Below are 25,372 nucleotides of genomic sequence, written 5' to 3' on the forward strand. Positions count from 1 at the left end.
TAATATTTTGATGCCTCTCCTTATAGACACACATGTATTTGGGGACTTATTTTATATTTGTATTATGATTTTTTTTTGTTTCTCACGTATCAGCATTTTCCTATGTCAGTAACAAAATTTTAAAAGTTGATATGTTTTCATTTGTGCACCAATATAGGGATTGCACCATGTATTCAACCATTCCCCTATAGTTGGGCATTTAGGTTTCTGATTTGTGCCATTAGAAAGCCCACTGTAATGTGCCATTTTTGTACATGAACCTTTGGCTGTCTTTCTGATTATTTCCTTGGAGTTAATACTCAGGAGTGAAATTACCGGGTCAAAGGGCACAAACATTTTTAAGGCTTTTAAACATATCTCCAGGAAGGTTGTACTAATATGTTTGCATCTGATATCGAAGGATCACTTTGAGGCCTAGGAGGTATAAGAAGTAAGTGGCATTTGAACAAGAACTTCAAGGGTGGGCACAGCTCCCACCAGTGCAGGTGGGTGGAGGCGTTTCGGGTGGGAGATACCATCACCAGACTCAAGGGACAGAATACAAGGTGCCTGGGGGAAGGGTGAACATTCTGATTTAGTTAGTGCTCTGTCAGCCATTTTATGTATTGAGCACACTAGAATGTTAAAATTCTGAGAACATAAAATGCTCAAAATATGAAACAACTCGGCAATGATGTTAAGATAGTCACCACTGTGGTATAATGTTGTCTAAATGTGCAAAAGCATCACCATTATTGTACCATTTCTTGCTCCCCTTGGCTCTGCGTTTCGAATAGAACCATCTGACGATGTCACTGTGGTCTCAAATATTATCAGGACAATGTTCTAGAAGGCAAGCTGTGTTTGGTGTTGGCATGGAGCCACACTGGGTCGCTACTGTCATTCATCACCTGACCATTCAGCCCTGTGCTCCCCTTGATAGCCTTCCCACGGTGGTATCATGTTGTGGTTAAGAGAAGTGAAGAAGAAAAGAAACCAGACTGCCTGGGTTCCAATTCCAGCTCTACCATTGATTGTTTGTGTGGCCTTATGCAAAGTACTTAACCTTTGTGCCTCAATTTCTTCAACTGTAAAATGGAGTTGATGTTATCTACCTTTATAGGATTATCTGGAGGATTAAATGAGTTAATAAACATAAAGCATGTGAAACAATGCTGTGCACAGAGTGAGGACTTCTTTTTTTAATTAAAAATATATTTTTTTTATGTTTTATCTATTTTTGAGAGCAATAGAGACAGAGCATGAGCAAGGGAGGAGCAGAGAGAGAGGGAGACACGGAATCCGAAGCAGGCTCCAGGCTCCGAGCTGTCAGCACAGAGCCCGACGCGGGGCTCAAACTCACGAACTGTGAGATCATGACATGCCGAAGTCGGACACGTAACCGACTAAGCCACTGAGGCGCCCCCAGAGTGAGTACTTCTGATAACTGTTAGCTTTTGTGATTTATTATATTAGCCTCAGTTTGGCCCACTGGCTAGGATTTGGCAACACACATATATAAAAGGTTTACAGCCAAGTGGGATGCTGTGGCCTTCCATCTGCTGAGACCCAGAGGACTGGAAACTGCGTCCTTCCCAACTCAGCCCACAGCTACAACAAACAGCTATGTGTCAAAGGTGAAATGTTTTTATTTGAGTCCATCACAGAGGTTGAATAGAGTCTCATGACATTTATCCGTATAAAATATCGTAACAATGGCTGCAGGCATAAATAAGAATTACTCTAGCTATGCTAAATATTTTATAACGCAGAGTCCTTTTTGTTGATTACAAATAAGCATATGAAGTTAAGGTGCAGAAATTTTTCCACTTTGATTTCAGCAGTTTCTAAAAATTGAATTATAAAATTAAGGACACGTAAAAATGATGCTTTTTTAAATGGAACCAGCCACCTTGAAAAATATCCTGAAAAACATGGTTAAAACTTTTTAATACTTCACAAGATAAGAAAATAAAAATATTGCTTGTTGGCCTGACTTTCCAGGACCTAGACCCTCCGGGAACTGATGGCCTCGGTGAAGTAATGTGACAAGTCACGGCGATGTTGTCTCAGACACAAAATCACTCTTGGTTTTGGTCCGTAACAGAGACAGGATTCCCTCATTGCTGGATGACTTGAAAAGAAGCCTTTGCTTTCATTATGCATTTGGCCTCACAATCTTCATTGACAAATAGTTCTGAAAAGGAAACAAAAATGTTAAAAAATGTATATATTTTAAGTCAGGGCTTCTCAACATTGGCACTACCAACATTTAGAACTGCGTGATTCTTTATTGCTGGGGACTGTCCTGTGCATCGCAAGATGTGCAGCTTTCCTGGCCTCTGTCTGCCTGATGCCAGGGGCACGCAGGCACCCCTAGGTGTGACAACCAAAATGCCTCCAGACATTGCCAAACATCCTCCTGAGGGCAAAATTGCCCCCAGTTGGGAACCACTTGTTTAAGTCAATAAAATCTAAATCAGTAAAAATAACTGAGGAGTTTTTTTTAAATGGTCAAGACAGATTGGACTACTTATAACTAGAAAATAGTGTGTGTATGCATTAACAAACAAAGTATACTGGGAAAAAATAGAGACTTAAAATCTCTGCTGTTGGGGTTGTGACTATGCCACCCTACACAAAAACAGCTGTATTATTACTAATATGAATCGAAGTAAGGGTCTTTAAATGCCTGGACTATCCCTTCTCCACTTGGCAAAATGGGCTTAAATGCCCCCTCCTTGGTGAAACCATCCTCAGCAATGAGGTCCTATGATAATCTGTTCATATGTCCATAATAGCTTGCCTTTCATAGTAATTGACTTGTTCCTATGTCTGCTTGTCCTCAGGCCATGAACTGCTCATGGGCAGAAATCATGCCTTGGTCATCTCGACATCCCAATTCCTAGCCTATAGTAGATGTTCAATAAATTCCTTGAATGAAAGAATGGAGGTACTACTTCTAGGCACACTGGCAAACCTCCCATTTAGACTCCCATTTATGACTGAGGTGGTTAAAGAAAACTTAAGGGACAGGTTATGTGATGCAGGCCTTAAAGAACAAATAAGAAAGTTTCGATAGACACGACACAGGCAAGCGAATAGCATTGGCAAAGGCATGCTGTCAGGTAAGGGCAATACCTGCTGGGGGTTGGGGGAACTAGCTATTTTGAGTGCAGTTCAAGATTAGTGTAGACCTACAATGAGCCCATACTGGAGGGAATCTGTGAATGCTAGGATAAGGAGTTAGCCTACAGGATGGTTTGGACCAAGGAAGTGTGAAGGCAGGAAGATCAGTCAGAAATGCTGGCTCTTGTCCTGGTACATACTGCTAAAGGTCTGAGGGGTTTCTCCTAGAATTCTTGAAACCAAAAGTTTTTTCTTCCAACCAGGAAGTTCGGCCTGTAATTATGAAACCCTAAGAATGTCATGCTTATCACAACACGCATTACTGCAAAATTTCCACATGTTGAAGGGCTGCGACATCACAACCACGAAGTAGGTCAGTCTGCTGAAGAGCAACCAAGGCCAGACCCAAGTTAGATGACAGACTGTGATTCACACACAAAACGCCAAGACGAGAGGCCAAGGACTCGCACCGGTAAGGAGTACAGGAGCACGGCCACGAAGAGCAGCAGGATCAGCAGGATCAGCAGGCCAATGATGACCCACTTAAATCGGCGCCACACGATGAACTTCATGGTCTTACACGGGTTGGTGAACCACAGGAAGGAGGTTTCTGGCCGGCTGCATTGCAAAGAAATGGTTTTACCTACCCAGTTCAGGTGGGACAGGAATTTTACCTCAGAACCTAACACAGTTTAGAGAATAATTAATAACATTTATAAAGTCAAGAAAAGATATTATTCCCCTTAGTTGGCTGAGAAAGATTCTTTAACATTTTATAGCCTCCTAAGATGCTGAAGATACTCTGCACTTTGGTTTTGTGGGAAGGGACAAGGGTTAAAATGAAGCCAGATCACCGGGCTCTTCCACCCCCCACCCCCCATTAAGTACAAAATTAAGACAACAGTGAATCCAGTCCATTAAGCGCATTGGAAGGGGGGCTTTTCAGACTGCAGGTGTTTGGGGATCAGACGTTGTTAAGAACAAAGAGGGCCTCTCACTTTGGTGGGTCCAGCTTGGGGTTCATGTTGGGTTCATCCCGTCCCTTCCCGGCTGGCCTCTCGTCTGCCTCCTTCTCATTGAGGATTTCCAACGTCATCTCCACTTTCCCCTTCAGTAAAGCAGAACAGGTTAAACACATGACATCACGTTTCACAAATATTTTCACTTCAACCGAAGGAGTATTCCCTGAGCAATGATTTTTATTCTTGTAAAACAATCCTTAGATTGCCTTAAATTTTCCTCAAGAGATTTCATCGCATTTCCTCTTCCATGTGTTTCTGAACCGACTCCTTGTGGGAAAACTGAGAGGAAAAATTGCTTTCCCTCCCCCCAGTCCCTGCTTTTCATTCTCTGTACCCCATCATCTAACTCTCTCATAGCCATCTCCTTGCCTTCTCACACACTGCCCTTCGTAACTTTATTTGGACCCAGATTAACCTAAATACTGCTAATACCAGTATCTAATACTTCTTGAGCATTAACTGTAGGCTCCAAGAGAGTCTGCATGCTTCCTGCCTAACCATGGTAGCCCCACTGCTTGGAGCAGGGCTGACACTTCATGGGTACCCGATGCACACTAGCTGAATATATGAATGAATGAGTGAACGAATGAATGCTGCCTTCGTGTTTATACAGGTTCCTAAGTGATGCACTGGATGCTGTTTAAGCCTTCTACGTGGATAATCTCATGTAAGGCTCACAGCAACCCTATACAGCAGGTACTGCTATTTCCTTCATGTGCACCCAAGGACACTGAAGCCGAAAGACGTCTAGAAAGTTGCCCACTTCTATGGCCAGGCTCGTAATGGGCTTTCTAGGACCCCAGAATGCCCACTTGGTCACGGCAGCCTAAGAACCCCCAACCCCAGCACTCGGTTAGGGGGTGGAGCCAAATGACTCCTATGCTAATGAGTCGGACAAAATGAGGTGTCTGCCCTCAGCAAGTTGGTACATCTCTCCAAGCCCGTTTTGGGGGCTTTTGTTTTTGTTTTACTTAGTTCAGCAATATTTTTTATTCTTTTTTTTGATAAAGAAAACTTTTAAAAATTTTCAACTGAAGTATAGTTGACCTATAATATTATATCCAAGCCTGTTTTTTAAATCTATAATTTGGAGATAATGTCTAGAACGAAATGAGATTCTGTGTAAATTACTCTGTAGAAAACAGATAAGTGGTTTCCTGGGCCAGGGGTGGAGGGGATAGTAGGCTGCAAAGGGCACAAGGAAACTTCTGGAGCAGCGGGAATGTTCTGGATCCTTGATTCTGATGGTGGCTTCTTAAGTGTCTATATCAGTCAAAACACATGGAATTGTGCACTCTAAATGGGTGTGGTTGATTTTATGTGAATTATACCTCAAAGTTATTTTTAAAAACAAGCTTTGAGCATAAAGCAGTCACTTAGCATGTTGTCTGGCTCATCATCAGTGATCTAAAATGTTAGCTGTTATAAGAATGACAATAATACATGATGAAATAGGTAGTTTTTGGTGACATGGCATGGGAACCCAGACTTCTGCTTCTCTACCACAATCTATCTTGAATTCTCCAAATTGTAAGTTATGGCCTTCTTGTTCAGTGGATGTCAGGGCTCCCTGCTTCTTCCACCTTTTTAAAATTTACTTTTTTTTAAACAAGAGTTTGAGTTTGAAGTTCCCTTTCCTGTACTGAATTGTACTGGAACTCTGGATAAATTAGCCTTCTCAGGGAAGGAGGGTCCTAAAGAAATATGGTGCAACCACTTGGGCTCTCAGCTTTTTACCATTCCAATCTCTCCACTTTCCACGCAACCCCAAACATACACTCACGGCATCTACCACCTTCTCTTGTAATCCCAGTACAAACCATTCCTGTAGCTTAAAGCCCCATCAATGTAACACTTCTTTATCTGGAGTAAATCGATTGATAGAGGGCAAAGCCTGAATGATGAAAGAAATAAATGACCCCGAATTGGGAAATACTCATACAGCCATCACACGGGAGCCATCTTTATCCGCAAAGCATGGCCACCATCCTTTCATGGACTTCTGCTCAAACAGTGAGGCAGTTTTTGCTTTAAGGGGGTTCATGGCTTTGAGGTCTGGAACCATGTCCAAATTGCATTTCTCTGATGATTTTGCTGGAATGATGGTGTGGTGCAAATCAAGTTCCAGGAAACCTAGCCAAGGAAACAATTAAATCCACATAAGCTTCCACGGATCAGCCGTTGTTCACAAGTGAACACAATGTTCTTGTCAGAGGAGAGGCACACAATGATCTTGAGCAGGTGATGGGTGAGTTAGAGAAAGGGATCCTGGTAGACATTTAAAATTCCTTCCAGATAGGATGGAAAGTGGTAGAGAAATGTCTACCCACCACTCTGCATCTCACAGAGGTTGACACGGTTTATTTCTCAAAGACACAAACATAAACTGAGCTCTTCTACAAGCTCAAAATAATTAAACATCTATAGACTAGACTAGACTAGACATCCACTGAACGCAAATTTGAAATTTGCTCATAGTGGTCTCAAGCTGCCCTGAACAGAGGCACTGTGAGTGGTCAGGCTCCTTGTGCTGGTTTAGGAGTCATACCTTGCTGACAGGTGAACACTGAAGCTTTACCTTCAACTGAGTGGGGAGTGTAAATTGTTTGGGGGAAGGGCCAGAGAACCCCAGGGAAGGCAAAAGCCTGTATTTAAAGAGGGGGAGGAAAAAACAGAGCTGGCCAACCAGGCAGACCCCGGGCCTGGGAAAGTAGAAATCAGAAGAGCATTATGTACTGGGGGTGGGGGTGGGGAGCATGTGTGCCAAGAAAGGGAACATGGTGGTGGTGGGGGGAGTTGTTTAGTAAGTGCCTTTAACCACAGAGGAGGATGGACCTGGGGGAAGGAACAATGGCTGATGACATTAAGGAACCTCAGTAATCTTGGAGAGCAGCATGGAGGAGGGAGCCAATTCGGAGGTGCTGAGGAGGTAGAGTGGGTAGTTTGGAAGTGGAGGCAGGAGTGTGGGATCCCCTTGTGAAGACAGGATTTGTGTCTTCATGGCAAGACAGGAGCTGGTGCAAGAGCCTCCTTAGGGGCCCTTGAGAGTAGATGGGGCCTGCAGAAAAGGGTGACGTTCATTGCACGAAATTCTTGGAGGACCTGGGACAGAAGACAGGCAGCCCACACCACCCAGGGGACATCCAGGCAGTGAGTGTGCCCCAACCCTTAATTACCCACAGTATTGGAGATTTGAATAATTGACTCCAAATTTTAATTGATTTCACTAAATCAAAGTAAAATTTCTTAGAGAAAAGTATCCAAATATAAGTCCTACCCAAATAGTCATCCAGAGAAAACTTGTCATTATCCCATATCTGAATGATCAGCCTGGGTGGGACCCGAAATTCAGTTTGGTCAATACTCCAGAAATGCTCCTAAAATGACAAGATAAACAGAAAAACCAAATGACACCACTGAACTCTGAAACCTTCCCTTTGGGCCCCTCGAGACCCCAGTATCAGGGCATGGGGCTTTTTCTCTCCTTTGCATCCCACCTCTAACACCCCTTTCCCTTGCCCTCACCCCTCTACCCCATGGTATGGAGGGCAGCCGGTCTCTCCCGGAAGTCTCAAGGCCACCAGCTGGGTGACAAAAAGGTTGCCCCAGGCAATCCCCAAACAGAAGGTTTCCTGCCTGCCATGTTCCTATCAGCGTGACTTCCTGCTGCCATTCCTGGGGTTTGGGGAGTGATTATTTCTGCTTCCCCACCCTGAGACCACTAGGCCAGCTCAGACTAACAGCCAGGCTGTCCGAAGCCAGCCCACAATATCACATTTGCTCAGTGTCACATTTGCTCGGTGACCTTCTTCCCACCCCATGTGGGTATCTGAGCACATCATTTCACATGATGGTGAGGAGACTGGGACCCAGCTTTCTCCCTTTTCTCAGTGCAGGTTTAAAATGTCCTGACATTTTTGGCTTTTGACAATACTGCTGTTTGTTACACGCTGCGGTCAACCAAGACCCCCGGATTCCTCATTCTAAAGCTGGGTGGAGGGAGGACTGGGTAAGGGTCCTCTAAGTTCTCACCTCTGGTCTCTGCCTCTGCCCAAACAGTATTAGCCAACCACAATAACACCTCCACAGCCTAATCACACCTACGTAATGGGAATCCCCCAGTGATTCATGAATTCAAAGAAAAGATGGTTGGATTGTTTCTTGTTTTTCAGATGACATTCCATGAATGTTGCCCTTTGCAGGGCTCAGGGGGCCTGGCTCTGAGGGGCTAGGAAGCTCGTCCTGGCCCCACTGACTGTCCTGTGTGGGGTCAGGCTCCAGGTGACACTCAGGGCGCTGAGGGGTCCAGCAGTAGATGTGGGTAAGTAAGAAAGGCCTACTTGATCCTAAGTCCCTCCCCTTCTCGCCAGTCTGCCTCACCATCTGGAAGTGTGCAGGATTTGACATCTGGTTGAACTAGTAGGTCTCTAGACAGTGCCCTTTGAAGGCATTTCTCTCACTAGGCACAGAAAAACGCTCCCCACAGTGTCAGCACTGAGCAGGGCCAGCAGAGGGACGGGTCTGGTTATATGGGACATGATGCAGATGCATTTTGATCAGGTGTGGGGAGAGAAGGTGAGCAGGCAGAACTAGGAAAAGTTTATAGAATGTGGGGGACAGGAATGGGACAGGGGACCCATAAAAGACATCTATTATTATTGCCTGCCCAGACCTCAGGCCTCCTTTTTGGAGGAAAAAAAAAAGCATCCAGATTTTCCTTGGGGACTGACCTCCAGTTTGGGAAGAACTAACTCCATTCCTAACCCCAGAACCAGTCAGAGCACTGCATCCCCAGGCCACATTGGTTGGTTCAGGGATGGGAACGTGACCCCAAACAGGCAGAGGCACTGAGGCCCAATTCCAGAACTCTGGTTGGCGCCATTGGGGATTAGTTCTTCTCTTTCTGCTGAGGTTTCTGGGAGGGCAGGAGGTGGCTGAGGCTGCTGGCAGCCATCTTGCCTCCACCAGAGAAGGAGGGCCACAGGAGAGGACAGAGAGAGAGGGGTGGAGAAAGTGAGAACAATTTCTAAAGACATCAGTTCAACTTGGGATCCAGGCATTCCTAAGCCAGCCATCCCTGGACGTTTTAGTAATGTGAACCAATAAATCAGTTTTTTGGTATAAGCCAGTTTGAGTTGAGTTCTGTAACTAGAGTCTTATCAACCACCCTGAACCCTCAGGGAAGTGCTTCTGAGGGAGGTAAAACAGATGCTGAGTTTTAATAAAGAAGGTAAAAGGAAAATTTCACCTACTTAAAATTTTTTTAATGTTTATTTACTTTGAGAGAGAGAGACAGCAGAGAGTAAGCGGGGGAGGGGTAGAGAGGGAGACAGAATCTGAAGCAGGCTCCAGGCTCTGAGCTGTCAGCACAGAGCCTTCCACGGGTCCCAAACCCATGAACTGTGAGATCATGACCTGAGCCGAAGTCGGATGCTTAACTGACTGAGCCTCCCAGGCACCCCTAAATTTCACCTACTTTAATATTTCACCTGTTTGGTTAACGAGTCAAACAGTTCTGCTTATCGTGGGAAGAAATCAGTCTCCCTGTGATATAAAAACACACTTAGGTGGTTGCCTATATTAACACAAGACCCCCAGATCTACCCTTTACTAGATCTTTCACCCTGCTGCCAACATGTTAGGGAAGGACAGTTGTGTTCCAGATACTTCCTAATTGCACAAATAGCTGTCCTAGCTTTGTGAGCCTGGGCAAGTATCTGCACCTCTGTGGGTCCCAGGTTCCCCGTCTGTATCACGAGCTGGACCCATGACCCCTAAGGGGCTGAGCAGCTCCTACATGCCCTGTATCTGTCCATGACACCCACTTCCCATGTGCCTATTTCAGAACTCACTTTTTTAGCAATGATACAGAGTTGTTCAGCTGGGAGGTAGTCAAACGGGAAAACAAATCTCCAGTTAAAATTCCCTTCACCATCCAAGGACCTGTAATGGACATCTGTTTTCTGTTTGTTTTCTTCACTGCCAGGAATCCAGCTGAAAAGCAGAAGCAAACAGACTTAGCTTCACGGGATTGACAGGTAATCTAGCCACAAAACTGTGCAGTGATTAAGGAAGTGAAGGGCAGAAGAAATTAATGCACTTTTCTTGGGTGGGTTCCAGTTATCTGCGGAGCTGGGGGTGATTTATTAAGGGGAGGCACTCTGTTGCATCCAACACAGGTTGTAGCCAAATAAAATATAATTCCCCTAAAACCAAAAGCAGGAAACCCTTTAGACTTCAGTTAACAGGGATAAGGTGACATTTTCTGGAAAATATCAACAACTTCTATTTTGGGAACGCTGAGGCTTGCTGGCTATGCTGCTGGTCTTTATAACTATAACTCATCAGTGTCTGTCATCACTGCTGATAGGCTTAATGAATATGAGTTAGTTCAAAATTTTAGCATTTCCTCTTCCATATTTCATTTAAGCAAACAAAACAGGCATGACTCAAGTAATCTTACAGCTTCCTTTTTTTATTATTCTTAAATGCCCCATGATCACATTAACGAGACTAGCAAGGGAGACGTAAGCCAAGTTATTTCCATCTGCATATCTACGAAAATTCACTTCCATAAACAATTTAACATCTTAACTTTTGACATCAGAAGAGTTTCCTTTGCCTTGTGGCTGGCATGTAGTAGGTCCAGTGAAGGAATAAATGAATGAATGAATAAATGAATGAATGAACACACGAGGGAGGAAACTGTTGTCATATCTGCCGGCTGTTGGGAGGGTGTGTGTTTTAGGAACCATGGGAATGCTGGAGGTTAGCCTGGTAAAGGGGTAGAATGCATGGTTCTGCAGGCTGACGGCACCTAGAATCACAGTGGAATCGACTGTGCAGTTTTTAAAAAATACTGATGCCTGGACCCCACAGATAGAGATTCTCAGTAGGAGGCAGGCCTGGCTATGAAATCTGCCACTTCACGTTCTGGGCTTCATCTCCCATCTGTAAAATGTGGTTAACAATCTGTGCTCCCTTCACTTGGTCGACATGGGGACAGAAGGAAAGATCATGGCTTAGAAGGGCCAGAAGAGGGATATCCTTAACTGTGTTACGGATCATCTGCTGTGAACCAGTACTAATTAGCATGCCTTGTTTTATTCTTCCCAACAATTGCATAACTATCTCCATTTTTACAGATGAGAAAACTGAGGTTCAGAGAGAATAGATAACTTCCACAAGGTCATATGACCAGCAACAGACAGAATTAAGTCTTAATTAAGAATTATGAAGCCTTTGTTGGTCTGACTCCAAAGTCCAGGCCTGTCACTCTGCCTCAAAGGACCATGGAGACTAGAAGGTCACGTAAGGTCACGTGCTAACATTAGATCCTATTATTAGTAGTGGTATTACTAATATCATTCAACTACAATAGTTGTAGTTTTTGCTAGTTAATTAACTGACTAGCTAGATGAGTTGAAAGATTCCTCTTTTTCACTTTTAAGGTTTTAAATTAACTTGCTGAACAGAGTCCACACTCTTTGGCTAGGATGTCAATGGCTTCGCTTCCTGATAACATCCTGAAAGTGCTCCCGTCTTCCTTCCCCAGACCGCTTACCCTCTGAAGCTCTTCCCGCTCTTTTTTTTCCTGAATCTTTTCACATTTAGTTTTTAAAAAAAAATTTTTTTTAACGTTTATTTATTTTTGAGACAGAGAGAGACAGAGCATGAACGGGGGAGGGTCAGAGAGAGAGGGAGACACAGAATCTGAAACAGGCTCCAGGCTCGGAGCTGTCAGCACAGAGGCCCACGCGGGGCTCGAACTCACGGACCGTGAGATCATGACCTGAGCCGAAGTCGGACGCTTAACTGACGGAGCCACCCAGGCACCCCTCACATTTAGTTTTAAATAGGAATCTTTTCACATTTTTTACTTTAAAACAAGTTGAACTACTCCATGTATTTGTGTGCATATGTGTATAACTTTGTGTGTAACACCCACATGTGCACAGTGCTAGGCATGCTATTTACACATAATTCATCTTTTCACATATAGTATTTGGATTTTAATTGCAAACAGGACATGGTACTTTTGGTTGTGCTTTTATTCTTTGATTAGAAGAGTTTTCTCTCAGTCCAGTATTACCTGAGTTTGTTTCCGTGATTTGAGAAAACATAATGCTTATGATAGTCAAATAAATTTGCATATATATAATTAGCTAGGATTAGTTTTCCTTGGGGAATGGTAATAAGTTTCTGAAATGAGAAAGAATAATGAAGAACTTGATGAAACATTCCTTGTTTACAGTGAGCCCAAATGATAGTAATTATGTCTTCAACAAAGTTTTGACTGAGGGCCACTTGGGATCGTAAGGGAAACTTTGTTATCACTTTATGAATGCATTAAATTTCAATAAATCTTATCTTTCACATATCAAAGAACCAAACCTGGTCTATGTGGAATAGTAGTAATACTAGCTAACACTTACACAGTGTGATAGTTCATTTTTTGTGTCAATGTGACTGGTCACAGGGTGCCCAGATTAAACGTTATTCTGAGTGTGTCTTTGAGGGTGTTTCTGCATGAGGTGGAATCTGAATTGGTGGACTCAGTGAAGTAGATTTCCCTCCCCCGTGTGGGTGGGCCCTGTGCAATCTGTTGAGGCCTGAAGAGAGCAAAAGGCAGAGGAAGGACTCATCCTAATCTATACCACGGGCTTTGCTGGGTCTCCAGCTTATGGATGGCAGAATCACTTCTTAGCCTCCATTATCATGTACACCAATTCCTAATTATAAATCCCTCTCTCTCTGCCTCCCCCTCCTCCCTCTATACACACACACACTCACTCTCTCTTGCTCTCTACTTGTTCTGTTTCTCTGGAGAACCCTAAGACACCCAGTGTTTACTATCTGCCAGACACTGTCCTAAATGCTTTGAATAACTCAATGTTCTGAATATCCCAGAGCAGTGGGTTCTATCATTATCTGCCTTTTACGATGGGAAACAGTGAGTTTACTAACTTGACCAGCTGGTAGGAAAAGTACCAGGATTTCAATCCAGGTAGTTTGGCTCCAGAGTCTGGCATTTTAATCATCTATGCCATTCTGTACTCAACATCTTTGATCCAGGGCATAACATGAAACTAACATCAAATGGGCTATTTAGAATTGAATGATACGAGTAACAGAATAATGAACAGCTATGACACTTCACATGTTGGATGCAGGCATCCCATAAATGCCGGTAGAATCAATGATTTTTTTGGAAATATGCTAATGTTTCCTCTTTCCCCTGGACTTTAGCTGCTGGTAGTAAAATATATACAAAGTGAAATTTAACAAGCCTTACTTATGTTTCTAGGGCTAGTTACTCAAGGTATCAAAAAGGAATAAAAATGAACTGACTAAAAAGAATGACTAAAGAGCTGACTAAAAGAATGACTAAAAGGAAATAATAAGTTGGCTTAATAAACTTAACCCATTTTCTTAAAAGAGAAATGTAGAACTGTTTATCAGTTCCTATAGTTTACTAGATTGCTCATAAACAAGATACACAGAGATTCCTCTTCTCTTTCTGTTCTCCCTCCCTTTGTCCTGCTGGAGTTTCCTGAGCAGATTGCATTAATGGAATAGAAGAACTTCAAATAACCAAGGATCCTCAAATAACCATGGACACCTTTCATAATGATGACTCATGAAGGAGAGCATCTGTTTCGTTCCTTGAGTCTGTCAGAGGCAAACTAGCATGCTAAACTTACCCTTTGACATAGATGTCACTCATTTCCTCTCCTGTGATGCTTTTTTCATCCAAGAGAACATCCTTGGTATTCCAGATGATCACACGCAGGTAGTACCTGAAAGGAGCACATTTTGATGGTGATTTTGTACCCAGACCCCAGTCCGATAGAGCAGGGTCTCATGGTTACTTACTTTTTGGCTTTCCGGGGGGTGATGTTGAAAGGAGGGCCTGGTGGTCCCAAACTCTTGGGGAAAACATCCACCCACATCTGAAGTTTCCCCTAGATCATTTAAAAATGAAAAGAGAAATTAAGTTATATGATGAGCGGTGAAGCCTATAGCTTTCTTTCATGTCTTCTAGGTGAAACTGTTTCTTTGGGCCTGCTAACTATTAGTCCATATGGAAGGCAAAAAGAGTAGAGTAGGAGAGCGAACCAAGATAAATCATCTATCTTCAATGGCATTTAGGGCACCCACTTCCCACTCTCACCAGAAACCTCTGATGACTGCATGCGCCCACTCTATCATCGTCTGAGTGTTCCCTGGTTAATGAAGGGGCTTCATATCACTAACACCTCCCCCCCCCACCCCAAACATGCTCACATACCCTCTTACAATGACTTAAAGTTGAGTCCCTCACTCAGAACTCTATTCGTCACATTGCCTACTTGCTATCCCAGTTTTGTAACATCCAAGGGTTTCTCCACTTACCTCCGGATAGAAAATCAAAATAATGTAAAATGGTATTTAATTTGTTAAAGAAGGACTTACAACGTGGCACGTTCAGAGTAAAGACCCAAACAACGACAAGAACATTACTGTTCCCCAAAGTTGAGGACTCCCTGCTATTGGCTGGCTAGTGCCCACCACCTGGGAGGAGGCTCGCAAGAAGGGGGAGGCTGAAAGCCCAACTGACCCTTGTGGTGCCATCTTGGTGAGGTCCCGAGCAGGTCTTCTCCTGCCACAGACCAGGTCCATCTATCTGACTAGAATGTTCTTCCAGATGGGCTAGGGGTGCCATTAACAAACTATGTCAACCCCATGAAGCAACTTAAATTTCACAAACTGATTTCAGATGTTTTGTTGACTCTGCCTTCAGACTGGTCTATAAGAAGTTTACCAAGGAAACTAGATTGGCTTCCTAATACGCTATGATCAAAATGACTTAACTGGAACTCTTAAAAAGGATATATTTTCCTACAATCCTGGCTCTCTTCTAACTAACCTCTAGGGTTCAAGGTTCTATAATACATCAAGCATGATGCAGAACATGAGGCATTTGGGTGTCTCCTAAGACCCAGCTATAGTCTGTCCAGTTTGGTAGGTAAAAGGGATTGAGGGAGGGGTGTAGGGGAGATGTGGATTGTAATTTGTAATCACAAATTTGTAATTTCTTAAGACTTTATTTAAGGTGTGGGAGGAGAGAGAAGAGGAGGAATGGGCTCTTTGGGGGAAGGAATAATAAGAAAAGGAAGAAATGAAAATGTAGAACAGAATAAAAGCAAGGAGTGAGTGACAAACTAGTAAGCCCAGGGCACCTGCGGCCACTTTTTATAGATAAGCTTGTCCACAGTTGTGTGGGGTCAACATGATTTGCATCCATTAGGTTAATATTTCTTAAAGTGTGATTTCCTGGCCACCTGCATTAGAACCCCTCCAGGTACTTGTTAAAACTCAGATTCCAGCCACCCCAGACCTACTGAATCCAAATCTCCCAGGCACATCCCAGGAGGCTTCCTTGTAACAAGCTTCCACCCGGATCATTCTGTCATTTGCCATGTCTCTCCTGGTTTCTCTGGAAACTGCTCCCCAGCTGCTGGAAACTAATTCTCCCCCATCATTATGCATGTGGTCCTGTGATGAGCCATCTTGTGCACTGAGCCCAGCTTCCTCCCTGGCAATTTGGTCTCAGAGAGTACCGCCTCACCCAGGTAGGGCCAAGTACAGTGCTTCCCCAGACCCCACCTGCTTGGCTGCAGCTGAGTAGTCCAGTGGTGGAGAGTTGGGCCAAGTTGGGGCAAGCAATCCTTTCCACATTTGGAAGTAGATTGGGGCTACATTATAACATGAAAACCTTAGAAACTCTTTACAATATTCCGATTCATAGGAAGGGGATCACAGGAAGTGCGTAGAACAACAGAAACTCAGAGAGAGAAACAGGTAAGAGACAGGGAGAGATCCTGAGCCGTAATCACCCTCCTGTCTGGATTTAGTGAGCTACCTGGAAATTCTGACAATTTATTTCCCCTTTGGGATAAAGCTAATCTGAGTTGCCCTTCTATTTCTTGTGTATCTAAAAGTGTCCGAAAGAGATAAAAGAGGCAAATCTGTGTCAGCTGTTGCCACTGCGTTTGGGATGCGGAGGATGGGTCTTCAGACGGAGCGTTCTTTTACCTGGGAAATGTTTGGCTGGAAGGTGCTATGCAAAGTCCTCGTTTCCACGTGCTCAGGGACCAGTCCCTGAGTCCTGAGGATGTGAAGGGCAAGACGCTCGTCGGGGGCCCCCAGGTGCTGGTGCAGAATTTTGTTGGCCTCTGGAATAGAAAGTGGCATTAAAACAGTTGCCCTGAGGGGCATGTATCCCTTCCAACCAGACTCTGCAAACTGGACAGGCAGGGCCAGTGTGCGAACTTTTGATTTGTGAAGGAGTCATTGATAGTAATAGCTCTTGACCATGGGCCCTACCCCAACCAGTCTCACACCTGACCTGTGGGCTGCCAACACCAAAGGGGCCAGAACATACCAGAATGTGTAAGTAAGAGCAGCCTGTATCTACTTTTCTGGCAGAGGCTCACAGCCCGATTCTGTTTCCCAGCCTCCCTTGCAGTTAGGTGTGGACACACTACCTAGTTTGGCTAGAATGTAACACAGGTAGAAGTGACACGTGTGTCACTTCTAGATGGGGCACAATAAAGCCCTCTCGTGAAAGATACTCTATGTGCTGTTCCTTTTGGATGCAGAAGAAACAGCAACCTTAGGTGCCCGCGTTGAAGAATGGCAGAGCTGCAAAACGCCAAGGGCTTGTTGCCTATGGGAATACCTGTTGTGAATTTCTGAGAAGTAAACTTCTATTGTGTTAAGCCGCCGACATTTGGAAGTTTAATTGTTATAGCAGCTAGCATTACTGTGGCATTTTAAAAACAGCCCTCAAATTCTCTGACACTTCTCCCATGAGAGGTTGGGTCTATGTCCTCTTCCTTTGAGTCTGGAGACATATCTGACCACTGAAGTGTGGAGAAAGAATGCTGTGCGACTTCTCAGGCTGGGCATACAAGGCCACGTGACTTGTGGTTGGTCCACGTGGGATGCTTGCTTTGAGGGAAGCCATCTGCCCTGGAATGAGCATGAGTATCTAGAGATTGCCCTTCTGGAAAGGCCTGAGTAGGTGCTCTGATCATTAGCCCCAGTCAAGAGCCAGCATCAACTGTCAGCCATGTGTGCAAGCCATCTTGGACATCCAGCTCCGTGGAGCCTGGATGCCTGTCGCCTGGCCCCTCCCCCGACATCTGACAGCAGCCAAGCACACGAGGTACTCAGGTGAGAACTGCCCAGTGGGTGAGCCCGTCCTGACCTGCAAAACTGGGAGCAAAACAAAATGGACATTTTTCAGCTGCTAAGTTTTGGGGTGATTTGTTAGGTAACAATAGTAATTGGAATGATCGTTGTGACTGGGACAGTTTTGGGGAGAGTTGTTTGATTATCTGGGGGTACTCTTAACTATGAGGCCACGTTGCTTGCCAGTTAATTCCTTATCCCTTTTGCAGAAGTCCTCTTCAAATGGGAAGACAAAGCATAGTTTCTTGCAATGTCAGGAATAAACAGTGCAGGATCAGGAAGGCACCTTCACCCCCGTGTGTCTTTATTCAGCCTTCTCTGGGTATCCTGTGCACCCTTCAAGGCAAGCTCCACTGCCACCCCCTCTGGGAAGCCCTCCCTCCCTGCAACACCGTGAATAATGCCACAGCTCTTATGCTCTATTAAGCTTATTTCAGGCTTTGTCATAGCGCAGCTAGCTGGCTATGTGTCAGGACCGATTGTATTATAAATTACTGCTGGAGAAAGAGCAAGACCCCAAGCTCAGACGTGAGCCAGATGTGAACTCAGAAGAGTCCTCAAACAAACCCCCTGCATCCCCGAGCCTTCTCAGAGAAGGGCTGGAAGAATGATGGAATAAGCCTGGAAGAGAAATTCTTGCACTACCATCTGAGCACTTTTGAGCTAAATTATGAGCTAATTATGCACTACATAGAAATTAGTTAATTACTAGAACTTTGTGTTCAAAGCTCCAGTGGCTATGACCTAAAAAGGTCAAGTGAAACCTAAGACAGACAAGAAAATGTGTACACTTTGACACTTGACAAGACAGCAAAACCCTGCTATAATGGGGCTTTTGTTAGATAGTCATGTGTGCGGAGTCTCCTGTGGTATAATTAGGGCACTGCTCTGCCCATCCCCCTCCCAAAGCAGACCCAGCAAAGTTGCTATACTTTGTAACCAGCTTGCAGCCTATGGTTTTGCACTTACCAAATTCATCCAAACTGTAGTCTCGACCTCCATATCTGATTCTACTTCCATCTTCGGAAAGGATGGGTGGTGGGAAACCTTTGAATCTGGCTACATTTTGAAGCAACTGTGTTGGTCTCAACTGATCTCGCCAGGTATTTACTCCAGAACTGTGAATAACAGTCCACACTCAGAGTTATCACAGGGCAGAGAGGTTCTTCTTGGATTCATACACATATACTCCTATTTATTCTTACAGGCGTCCCCATGTAGTGACGGAGCAGGGAATGGGCTCTACCCTTTGGCTTTTGCCTAGAAATCTATTTCAGAGACCTAAAATCCGCAATTACTTTGGCCCCGGCCAGTTAATCCTTTTTCTCCCCCCTCAGTTTCCTCCTCCATCAAAATGAGGGGTTTGACTGCAATCACTGTAATCGTAATAGGCAAGCTCATAAACCAGAAAACGCAAGCTGTATCTCATTAGATACCATAGAAAACACTTAGGGAAAGAGGGACATCACAAAATTGATCGGGGGGTGGGGTGGGCATTGCCCTGGACTTGGGCAATGCTGTGGCCCTATTCTCCCGAAGATAGTCCAGTTATTAAAAACAGTATATATCTGAGTCAGAGTGGTTCAGTGAAGTCAGGCACAGAAGTAGGGACCCAAGGCTTCCCCAGGTATTGACGATAGATGGGACAAATTGTCTACTTTTATGGCCAGGACAACTTACACACAGTATTGTTCAGGTATGCCGCAGTGGGACCCAAACCGGGAAAGGAATCGATTTTCCAGATCGATAATTGTTTCTCCCACCTTTTCGTCACGGGTAAAAGTGTCGTAATCGTAGACAGAAATTTTCAGATCTTTTTCTTGAGGTAAGTAGCAGCTGAGCTCATACATTCTAAATAAGCAAATGCAATGTTAGAATCTCCATGATTCTATCCAGACCTCTCAAAAACAAAACAAACAAACAAATAAACAAAAACAAACAAACAAAAAAAACCCCCAGGGCTCTGGGGCACCTGAGTGGCTCAGTCTGTTAAGCAACCTACTGTTGAGTCTGGCTCAGATCATGATCTCACAGTTCATGGGATCAAGCCCTGTGTCAGGCTCTGTACTGACAGTATGGAGCCTGCTTGGGATTCTCTTCCTGTCTCTCTCTGCCCCTCTCCCATGCGTGCTCACATACGCACGCTCTCTCACTCTCAAAATAAATAAATAAATTAACCCCCCACCCCCAAATCAAGGCTTTCTGCAGAGAGTCCCCAGGTGGTGACTGTGGCTGCTGGAGGAGGACATGGTGACTGGGACAGCCAGGTGGGTGGCAGTGGGTAGGAGCACTTGAGAAGCAGTATGTGTTAGAAGTAAGAATAATGCAACGTTACATGCTTGCTCAGGGGGAGAGCTCGGGTTTAAATACATGTGTCTGAATCCTAACCCTGCTGCTTACTAGCTGTGGGACCCTAGGCCAGTTACTTTACCTCTGTGTGCTCAGTTTTCTCATCTGTAAAACAGCGACAGCAATACCTACCATCCCATGTTGTTATAAGGGTCAGGCAAAGAAATGTTTAGAAAGCACTTGGCATGACTGCATTGCTGAAAACCCAGTAGCTGTGATGTTAAAAAAAAAAGAAAGAAAGGAAGAAAAGAAAACCACTTGTTTTGGAGTTCCTCTGGTCAAACTAAAGGCTTTGAGAAGTCCTGCAGCTATTATCTGTTTTCACCCAGGTGTCTTGGTTTGACGAAGGAATACTTTTTTTCTTGGAACACCAATTAACATTCTATAGAAGACACACATTCTGTTGAACATGATCTGGATGTTGCTATGATGTGACGGGAATATACTGAACGATGGCTGAGCACACAGGAAAGGTTGCCCCTTTCTGAATTCCTGTCCCAGAACCCCTGAGGGTCTCCGCTGAGAAGAAAGTCACCCCCTAAGAATCAGCCTAGGGACCAAGAGCCATCCACGGGCCTGCAGAGGCGGCATCTCCTTTGAGAGGGGGCTCCACACACACACACACACACACACACACTGGGCACAGATTGGCTGAGCACAGCCTGACAGCGTCGCTTCCTCCCGGGGGGGGGGGGGGGCGGGGGGGCTCCAAGCAAGACTTTTCCTGCCACTTAATTAAGCCTGTGCTTGGCTCCTCAGAGACGCGCGATTCAGACAGGGCCGCCTTTCTCCTGTGAAAGCTGGCTTTCCCCTGCTTCCCTGTCTCCCTCACATGGAGCCCTCCTTCCTGCCCTGCGTGCCTTTTCCTGTCTAGACCTCAGGGCTGGATCAGCGGAAGAAAAGGAAAATGATCATATTGCCGTGCCAGAGGATTATTTCCATTCCCTGGCCCCGGCAGGCAGCTTTGGGGTATGCGGCAGCGTGTGTGTGTGTGTGCGTGTGCACGTGCGTGCACAGGTGTGTGCACGCGTGTGCTCAGGAGCTGAGAGTGCGGTTCTGTGTGTGTGTGTCACAAGGTGTGAGTGTGTGTGAGGGAGAACAGTGCATGCGAACCTGAGAGACTGTGATGAAGACGGGTGTGTGTGCACACAGATGGGCGCACACACGAGAGAGCGCGTAAGGACGCGAACCAACAAACGAGTAGAAAAGAGGAGGATGGGCAACATAATAAAGCCAGAAGTTAAAATATAGGCCACACATCAAACAAGAACAAAGTATTCTCCCGTTTGGCAAGGTTCTGGGAAAATAACACTGTTTTCACAAACGTTTTGTACAAAGACCATTTATTCTACAGGTGGTGGCTTTGCCATGAATATGAAGCATTACCAAGGGTGTTGGAAAAAAGCCTGGGGCTTGGTCAGGAATTCCTACCTAAATCTTGGCTCTGTCATGTACTAGCTCTGTCGACAGAGCTCTGGCACCATGCCCCTCCCCTGTAATGTGGGGCTGCTGACCTCTGCCCTGCCCTGCCCTGCCCTGCTGATAGGCTGACCATGGAATGAGATGGTGGCAGCCACAGAGAGCCTCACGTGGATACCACACAGATGCTACGGTCAGATGGCCTGGGTTCGAATCCTGACTCCACCTCTTGCCAGCTGGGCACATTAGACTCTTCCTCCCTGTGCCTCAGTTTCTTCTGTTGTCAAATGGGGATGAACAATAGCACCCCAGAGTTGTGAAGTTGAGATGTTTCATATAAATGTCTCTGGAGGGTGCGTGCACCCAGGAAAAGTTCAGCAGTTATTAGCTTTTATTAAATGTGGATGCAGCCGGTAGCTGAAAAATCCGGGTCCTTTTTAGAGGTGACTTGGATGTGCCCTCCCCTTGAGAAGGACCTCATCTCCTTGAAGAGATAGATCGGTGTAGCAGCCCGGAAACAAGTCTGACGTGGTAACGGTGGAGAAACTAATGCTTTTTTAAGAGTCTTCAGGAACAGAAGACGGAGGGGCATTTGGACCCCATCATTTTCTGCCCCCTCCTCAGTTTTGGTAACAGGCACATTAATATATTCACTGGACCAAAATGGTGGAATTAGAATGTCCCAGAGAACAAGCACAAACTGGATTCGGGGAGTGAGAACCAACACGTGGCTACAGGTGAGTCACTGCCCGTCCTTCTGGTCTGCAACCCACAAGCGTATTGGACTTCTGGGTCTTGTCCCCTCCCCCTTCCCGGGGCCCTGGCCCCCTTGACCTCCCAGGCTCAGAGCAGATCTCTCTAAGAGAAGCCCATCTTATGACTTGGCTTTATTTTCTTCATGGCGCTTTTCACTTGCATTTGTGACCTTACGTGTTTACTGCCTGCTCTGCTGACGAGAATATGTGCCTAGTTCCTAGTCACGGTCCTGGGGCCTAGAACAGAGCTGGGCACATGTCACATCCTTAACTCAAAAGCCGTGGAGAAACAAAGGACAGAGAAACGTTTAGAAATGTTCGTTACCTGCCGAAAACCGGGTTGAGGGTGTTGGGGATGTAGTGGTCTCGATCTTCAATTACTTTTTTGCCCAGTGTTATTTTTATATAAGGGTCACACTGTGGGGACAAAACAGATGGCATGCCGTGTCACTGTCAGGTGCAAGTTCAAGGCAGTTTCCAGGGCAGACTCAGGTAGCCTCCACACCCGCTCCCACACTGACGAAAAGGTGGCGTCCGCGCCTCAGTTGAGGTCTGAGCAACACGGCCCTTGGTGCAGCAGACCGCCAGCCGCCTTCAGAGAAGTGGTGAGGGGTGAAGGGGCGGCGGCAGGGAGGAGGCACCGCGCAAATCTCCTCGAGGTCACATTTGTAAAATGAGAAGCATGAACCAGAGGAACCAAAGCCCCTTCAAGCTTTCGGATAAATCCCCATTGGGACAGTCCTCCTGAATACGTTGCTTGGACACAGTATCTTTCCCCTAGTGAGATAACAGACGCCCCAAAAGAAAGAACATGACAATTATTGTGGCTGATGACTGTAATTATCTTGCTACAGGAGAAGGCCCCACACCCAAACTCTTACCAGGCCATTGTTGTCTTGGGGCTGGAGCTCTAAGCCTCGAACAATGTAAATCCTAACCGTGCATTCCTGTGGGACGCTGTCAGGTAATTCCCGAAACTGCCTGGGAGGGGCCGGCACGCTGGGGTCATCCGACAGGGAGTAGATTCTAAAGGAGCCCTAAGAGAGAGACACACAGATATCCTCACAAGGCCCCTGGTGACCCGGGCGGAGGACTCCTGCCTTCCCCTGCCACGTACATTCTGCAGCAGCCACAGGGGCTGCCTTTCGTGAAGGGAACAGTGTCTATTACACTATACACGTTTCCAGTAGGGAAGGTAAAATGATGATAAAATAAGTATTTAACTGATTACAGAGAAGAAAGGGCAGGGCAGAAACAGGAAGACCAGGCACAAATCGAGGCCAGAGCTGGACCAGTATGGTGGCAAAGGAGGTGGTGAGGAGTAAAACCCTGCACATATTTTGAAGATAGGAATCAAAGTGATTATTTTTTATTTATTTTTTATTTTTATTTAAAACAATTTAAAAAAAAATTTTTTTTAACGTTTATTTATTTTTGAGACAGGGAGAGACAGCATGAACGGGGGAGGGTCAGAGAGAGAGGGAGACACAGAATCTGAAACAGGCTCCAGGCTCTGAGCTGTCAGCACAGAGCCTGATGCGGGGCTCGAACTCACGGACCGCGAGATCATGACCTGAGCCGAAGTCGGATGCTTAACCGACTGAGCCACCCAGGCGCCCCAAAAGTGATTATTTTTTAAACCGAGTAAAGTGCTAAGGGTGATTTCCCTTTTCTGGTGTCACCCCTGTAAGCCCCCTCCCACCTCCCAGGCAAACTCCTGTTCATCCCTCAGGTCTCAACTAAAAAGTGTCTCTTCTTCCAGGAAACCTCCCTGATTGCCTCTGGGTTGGATGTGTCTTCTGCGCTCACCCCTGCTGCAGCACTGACCTCTGCATTGTGCTTGTTTACTTATTGTCTACATTCTTCATGAGACTGGGAGCTTCCTGAGGGTGGGGACTGGGTCTTGTTTATCACTCTGTCTCCAAGACCTAACACAGGGCCGGGCATGTCTATGGGGCACCATAAATGTTTTTTGAATGAGTGAGCCATCAGGCCAGCTTGACAGGCCATACATCGTATCCTGGAATGAGCTTAATTAAGTACAAGAGAAAGCACTCAAGTTGGATTCCAAACATGTGGGTCTTAGTTCCAGCTACACTCATCCAGCAAAGCAGTGTGAAGTAATAAGCACTTACTACTATGTGTTGGGCATCAGGGACCCCAAAATGAACTCAAGGAACCCGGTCTGGCACAGGGATATTAGATAGGTTTGATTCTTAGGCCTTCTTTGATTGCTTGCTGGGAAGCCGCAGTGAGAAGGATGCCAAGAACATGGGTAGGGTAGGTAGGGTATAGTGTTCTGATCGATTAGCAATGTCTGCTGTTGGAAAGGGTTGGGAAGTAGTAGCACAGATGCCTGGGATTTGCGGGCTGTGGTCGGAGGGAGGGGCGGTCACGAAAGCCGATACTCCCAGTGTGAAAGGCGCTTTAATGGTGGCAGGAAGCAGACCTGTGGGAGCCCAGAGCGGGAGTGAGTCACTCTGCCAGAAGCAACCAGGGAACACTTCACAAAGAATGTGACACTTGAGCTGACCTTGAAAAGGATGAGTAGGAGTTTGTCAGACCACAGAGAGGGAAGGCAGAAGAGCCTGTCCCAAGGCTCCCAGTTGTGAGCAGACGAGGTGTGTCTGGGGCCTGGGAGAGGTCCTTGAGCAGCAGCGTGTCAGGGCGAGGGAGCAGAGGAGCTTGGGGAAGGCCAGCTCCACCTTAGGAAGGAGTTGGGACCTGAGCCATCGTGGAAACCCGACATCTTTTAGGAGTCAAGGAACATGATCATGTTGGGCTGCGTGGGGAATGGACTGGAGTAGGGCAGAAAGGTCAGGAAGTTGCCTGGTGGTCCTGCTGGAAGGCGGGGAGGAGGCAGTGGGGGCAGGGAGCAGAAATGAGGTCTTGACGCTGCATCTGCAGGACTCAAGCTTGGATGGCACAGGCAGGATGATGGAAATGTACTGAGAACGGCTTTGAGGTTTCTGGCCCCCACCCCATGGCCTGTTTTCTTGTCACCACCTTATAGCATCCTTCAGATGTCAGAGGACGTGTCCCTGCCCCAGAGGCTGGCTGTCCATTATCCTAGGTCTCTAAAGAAATTAAAGCCGGATTTGAAACAGAACAGAAACACACGTTGCTCACCTTAAACTCTCCTACCACCGAAGGATCTTCATTTTCATCGGATTTGCCTCGATACAGCTTGAAAGTATCTGAAAAGTCGGTCAGGCCGCCGAATTCTGTTACATCCTCCAGTTCACAATCATATACCTGAAAACCACCAACAGCTTCTTAATTTCTCATTAAAATGCAGGTGGGGTCTAAACCAAAAAGGCTGGCAATACCAAGTGGGCGAGAGGGTGTGGATGCAGTGACGGGAACCCTCACATCGCTGGCAGGAATGTAGAAGGGCACAACCACTTGGGGCAAACATCTGGCAGTTTCTTATGGAGTTAAATACCCAGTGACTCTATGATGCAGAGACTGCATTCCTAA

At 45.7% G+C, this 25,372-nt stretch overlaps 1 protein-coding gene across 5 annotated transcripts in view; it reads right to left on the minus strand.

The window, feature by feature from the left end:
* Positions 1–1,610: 1,610 nt before the first annotated feature.
* The window catches only part of MYOF (myoferlin), a 157,621-nt gene continuing 133,859 nt past the window's right edge, over positions 1,611–25,372 (minus strand). For all 5 annotated transcript variants that reach the window (XM_047824477.1, XM_047824479.1, XM_047824476.1 and 2 more), the window contains 14 exons: positions 25,022–25,147; positions 22,774–22,929; positions 22,218–22,309; positions 19,050–19,220; positions 18,339–18,487; positions 16,209–16,348; positions 14,007–14,095; positions 13,835–13,930; positions 9,983–10,124; positions 7,408–7,507; positions 6,073–6,263; positions 4,107–4,216; positions 3,579–3,726; positions 1,611–2,176 (listed from right to left, as the gene is read on the minus strand). In XM_047824477.1, the coding sequence (XP_047680433.1) occupies positions 2,138–2,176; positions 3,579–3,726; positions 4,107–4,216; positions 6,073–6,263; positions 7,408–7,507; positions 9,983–10,124; positions 13,835–13,930; positions 14,007–14,095; positions 16,209–16,348; positions 18,339–18,487; positions 19,050–19,220; positions 22,218–22,309; positions 22,774–22,929; positions 25,022–25,147 (1,749 nt within the window). In that variant the 3' untranslated portion in view covers positions 1,611–2,137. The remainder of the gene's footprint in view (positions 2,177–3,578; positions 3,727–4,106; positions 4,217–6,072; positions 6,264–7,407; positions 7,508–9,982; positions 10,125–13,834; positions 13,931–14,006; positions 14,096–16,208; positions 16,349–18,338; positions 18,488–19,049; positions 19,221–22,217; positions 22,310–22,773; positions 22,930–25,021; positions 25,148–25,372) is intronic.

This window comes from Prionailurus viverrinus, chromosome D2, assembly GCF_022837055.1.
Source record: "Prionailurus viverrinus isolate Anna chromosome D2, UM_Priviv_1.0, whole genome shotgun sequence".
In the NCBI taxonomy this organism is placed as follows: domain Eukaryota; kingdom Metazoa; phylum Chordata; class Mammalia; order Carnivora; family Felidae; genus Prionailurus; species Prionailurus viverrinus.